The sequence below is a fragment of the Gavialis gangeticus genome, unplaced genomic scaffold (genome assembly GCF_001723915.1).
Source record: "Gavialis gangeticus isolate Ggan-Ray unplaced genomic scaffold, GavGan_comp1, whole genome shotgun sequence".
In the NCBI taxonomy this organism is placed as follows: Eukaryota; Metazoa; Chordata; order Crocodylia; family Gavialidae; genus Gavialis; species Gavialis gangeticus.
The window spans coordinates 10,304,866-10,309,478 of NW_017729005.1; the positions used below are offsets into that span (position 1 = coordinate 10,304,866).

Here is a 4,613-nt window from a genome sequence, read left to right on the forward strand (position 1 = left end):
TAGGTCCCTTCCGACCCTACCAACTATGAAACTATGAAGAGCAGCCATTTTTTTATTTCATTCAGACAGCATGGTGCAAGGGAAGACACAAGCAAAGGGAAGGCGAAAATATGTTTTCCTCAACTTTTCTGCCTATGTGGTTTGATGGGACGCTCATAAGGCAAGTAAAAAACCTGGCTAATGTTTAAACCTGGAATTATTTTGATTATTTGACTATTTAATTTCCATTTAATGTTGCAGCATTACTGCGTTTTAAAATAATATACTAGAAACACAAAAAAGGAAAAGGCAGTCTATGTGAAACAAATATGGTAACTCATAAACTCTAAAAAGAGGTAATATGCAAAACCTTTTTATTTATTTCAGCTAAAAGCTTGATTGTGCTCCTACTCAACTCAGCAGCAAACACTGACGTCAATAGACGTCACTGATGTCAACAGAACTGGACCAAATCCTAGTTACTAAACATTGGCTGGACAATCTATTCATTATGCTTAGAAACAGAGAAGACTCAAATAATTATGTCAACAGAACAGTGCGTGTTTGGTGAGTAATGCACAAACTAAAGAGGACTTTCCAATCAGGAAGATTTAGCACTGCCACATTTAGTTAACCTAGAGATGAATATGTTTGTACAAATATTAACAGAAAAACATGTCAAAATTTGAGCTATTACATACAAATCATGCACATGTATGCAAGTTGCCTATGAAAAAATATATTTTAGCAAAATAGTTTACGTGCTAGCACCTGAAAACCTAAAACTCAGTAATCTGTTTTGTGCATGATGAATATACCCATATGTTGTCTTGTCATCTAGAAAGATTCCGAATCAGAAAAACCTCACTTGCAAGTTGTCTGAATTTTTTTAAGTTATTTTTTTAGATACCAGATGCAAATAAACCTCTAAGAATAACCTTTTTTTTAACATGGGAAGTTTTATATTATTTCCAAACTCAACCTGAATCTGGGAAGAGTTCTGGGGACAAGAAACTTCTGGATGTTAAGTATTTTCTTCTCCAGATTCTCCTCTTGCTCCTTTGTACTTACCATTATAACAAGCCCAGTGCAGTGACGTATATCCATGATTGTCTGCTATTGCAGGTACTGTATCCACAGATGTTGCTGACTGCAAAAGAGCTCCTAAAACACCAATATGGCCACATGCAGCTGACAAGTGTATAGGTGTTCGCCCCCTGCAGTCTCGTAATAAGGACTTAGCACCATGTTGAAGCAGAGCTTCCACACATTCCTCGTGGCCAGTCACTGCCTGGCAGGGAAAGAAACAAATGTGAGTATGTTTACAACTTGCACGTATAGTTCAAAACACAGAAATAAAATGGTTTTCAGTCTCTTAATATTTAAGGTTGTGACTGCAAAAAAAGCCCAATTGTTCTTGCTTCAGCAAATGAGCAACATTAAAGGAAAAACAAAAAACCCAACAAAACAACAGAAACCCCAGTCAACTATCCTTATTAGCTTAATGATAGACTTAAAATGCAATCAGTAATCTCCATGACCGACTTAATGGTCTCATCTGGAAGAGTCTTTAAAACATTTGGCATGCTCTATGTAAAACAGAAAACAATACAGATATATTATTTCTCTTCCTTCTCCTATTTTCCCAATAGGAAAAAATACACTTTGTTTTTCTAGCTCATGTGTTTCTGCACTCAGGAAAAAAAAGTTAAAATACAGGGTAAATTGCAAAAAGGTAAAAAGTAGACATTCAAAAATAGTAAAGAGAAGACCAACTAAGTGAAAGAAAATACTGAAGTCAATTGAAGAAAAAAAAAAAATCAGTATTGCAGAAGTGATGCAAGCTGCAGAAGTTCTCAATCTGTATTTAAAGCTTTATTGAAAAGAACCAAAGGAAAACATTCTCTTACCCCTCTGTGTAATGCTGTCCTTCCCCATTTATCTTTGGCATCTACATTTGCTCCTTTGTTAAGCAAAGAATAAACGCAGTCTGTGTGCCCATTGAGAACAGACAACATCAAAGGAGTCCTGAACAGCAGAGAAAAAGAAGTTGCCATGTAGGTTAAACTTTAATAGTCTATGATCCGCTAAAATATTTAAAACACTCTGAAAACAAACTTTTGTTCTTAGAAAAAGCTCTTTTACAAACGATTCATAGTCTTTTGTACTTTATTCACACGAGCAGCACTGATATTGCTTTAAAGATATAGAAAGGTAAATACTTTTCCAAGAGTACAATATAGAATTCCTAATTTTGCCATTAGACCACACTTTGTTTGGTGAACAGAGAAGTCTTCATTTGTCTCCTCTTGGTTACTTTATATTCCATTATCAAAAGTCTATTAAATGTATAACTAATTGTACATTAAAGTATATTATTACGATATATGGTATCTCTGTTAACATTATGATATAATATCTGTTAAAAAAATCACTAATTAAAATAAAAATTGTTCTTAGCATTATAGGATGCAATATATTTTGTATGATCACAATATAGACTTTTAAAACTTACTGGCCATTTCCATCTTGAATGTCGACTGCATTCTGTGGTTCTGCATTTCCTATCAACAATCGCAAGCATTCTGAATGGCCATTTGTAGCTGCAAAATATGAAAACCATGTTAGATATCCTTGAGTATGAAATTATATTTAGTGTAGTGGAAGATGAATCAGTTTCTACTACAGCCCACTGTGAGTACACATTCACTATGATGAACCAGGAAGATGAATCAGTTTCTACTAGAGGCCACTGTGAGTACACATTCACTATGATGAACCAGGAAGATGAATCAGTTTCTACTAGAGGCCACTGTGAGTACACATTCACTATGATGAACCAGGAAGATGAATCAGTTTCTACTAGAGGCCACTGTGAGTACACATTCACTATGATGAACCAGCATCTGCTTTGACCAACACATGCGGATTTCAATACTAGGTATATTATACATGCAACTGTAAAGAGGTGAAAAATGAGATCACACCAACAAGTGGAGAGGGGAACACATGGACAATAAGTAGGAAAGGTAAGCCAAGAGGTGAAAAGAAAAGTAACTTGAGGGGAGATTATTTAAAAGCATATTTTGAGAAATATAGTAGGCTTCCTGGGCTGAAGATATTTTGGCATATTCCTACTCCACTCAGCTCCTGAGTAGTAACTCATGTGGCTCTGCAGGAACTCTGCAAACCAAGTTGCTAGCAGTGCTACAGGAAACTAAAGAGGGAGAAAGTGAAAAGAAGCAGAGCATTCAAGGCCAAACAAAGAGTTGGCTATAAATCTTATGGAACTCAAGACAATGTTTTTTTTTAGGGAATGCTCTTTTCAACAGGACATTCTTTTCATGAAGCCATTACTGCTATAACAACTTTTCCAAAAATATAAAATCTATTTGCAAAAAGACAAAAGAAGTGAATATTAGGAATACTTCAGAAAGGTATATCTGTGGAAACTATCGCAGGAATGAAACAGGAAATAAAGGAATTACAACTCATTTTTTCCCCAAAACCCTCAGTAAAGAGGTCAGTAATCCTTGAAAAAAACAAGGAAACTGCAGTCTTCCCCTTTCCCTTTTTGCAAAACTACCAGAGTCCTTTGGATCAGTTTAGAAAGTAAAATAATTTTGGTTGCCACTCAGATTTGGAAGGGTACAGCATGCAGTGCAACACTACAGAACTATAACTGCTGGTATGTAAATCTAATTTGGGTGGCCACAAATTGGGCCCTGAAAGGACGTAGGCAAGGCCACATCCCTGTCACACATACAGGACACCATAATTGGCGTGGCATTAAGGGAAGCGAACAAATATACCTATTAAATAGCTACCACACTCTCCTAGAACCCAATCCCAAAACTGTTTTGCTAAATGAGTACTCAGCAAAACATACCTGCAGCATGTATTGGGGTTCTCTTTACAACATAATCCTTCACTAAGATTGATGCTCCCTGATTAATGAGTACATCCACACATTCAACGTGGCCCTTGAATGCTGCAAGATCCAGTGGTGTTCTTCCATTATTGTTCCTCACATCAAGATCCAATAACGACTGCACAAGCACTTCTAGCGCTTGATGGTGACCATGATAAGCCTAAAGAAATATTAAAAATGTAGTTTTCATGTCATTATGTCAGTATGTTAGCACTACAGTCCCATGTATTTCAGAAAGGAAACCATGAATTTAAAAGAGTATCTGCTACTTCATGTAAATTTAGCCATTTTAGATTTATCAGCTTCAAAAACAATTTCAACAGAACAACCTGTGCCCTTCTTAAAAAAAAAGCAGCAACTGAAAGAGAAAATTATGCCTCATTTTGCCAGGTTGTATACTGTGCATTTGGGGGGGGATCTGGTTTATTGTCAGCTGTATCGCTTACAGGAACTACTGTAGCTGCTGGCTCTTAAACTGCATCTGTTGAAAGCGCTGTGGGCATTTACCAGGAAGAGTAGTACAAAAGCCAAAACTGTTGAGGCTAGAGACAGATGTGCACAAAGGAACCAGAAAAGAGATGAGTTTTATTAGTATTGAGCATAAAACTCAACAAAGTCAACAGGTGTAAACAAAAACCCTCTTATTTTTAAAATATAAAGAGGACTTGTTTTTGTTTTTTAAAGCATCAGAGAATAGTACATG

General features: G+C 36.1%; 1 protein-coding gene across 3 annotated transcripts in view; it reads right to left on the reverse strand.

Moving 5' to 3' along the window:
• The window catches only part of ANKRD28 (ankyrin repeat domain 28), a 224,984-nt gene that overhangs the window by 17,466 nt on the left and 202,905 nt on the right, over positions 1-4,613 (reverse strand). For all 3 annotated transcript variants that reach the window (XM_019508654.1, XM_019508653.1, XM_019508652.1), the window contains 4 exons: positions 3,869-4,070; positions 2,495-2,582; positions 1,890-2,007; positions 1,051-1,270 (listed from right to left, as the gene is read on the reverse strand). In XM_019508654.1, the coding sequence (XP_019364199.1) occupies positions 1,051-1,270; positions 1,890-2,007; positions 2,495-2,582; positions 3,869-4,070 (628 nt within the window). The remainder of the gene's footprint in view (positions 1-1,050; positions 1,271-1,889; positions 2,008-2,494; positions 2,583-3,868; positions 4,071-4,613) is intronic.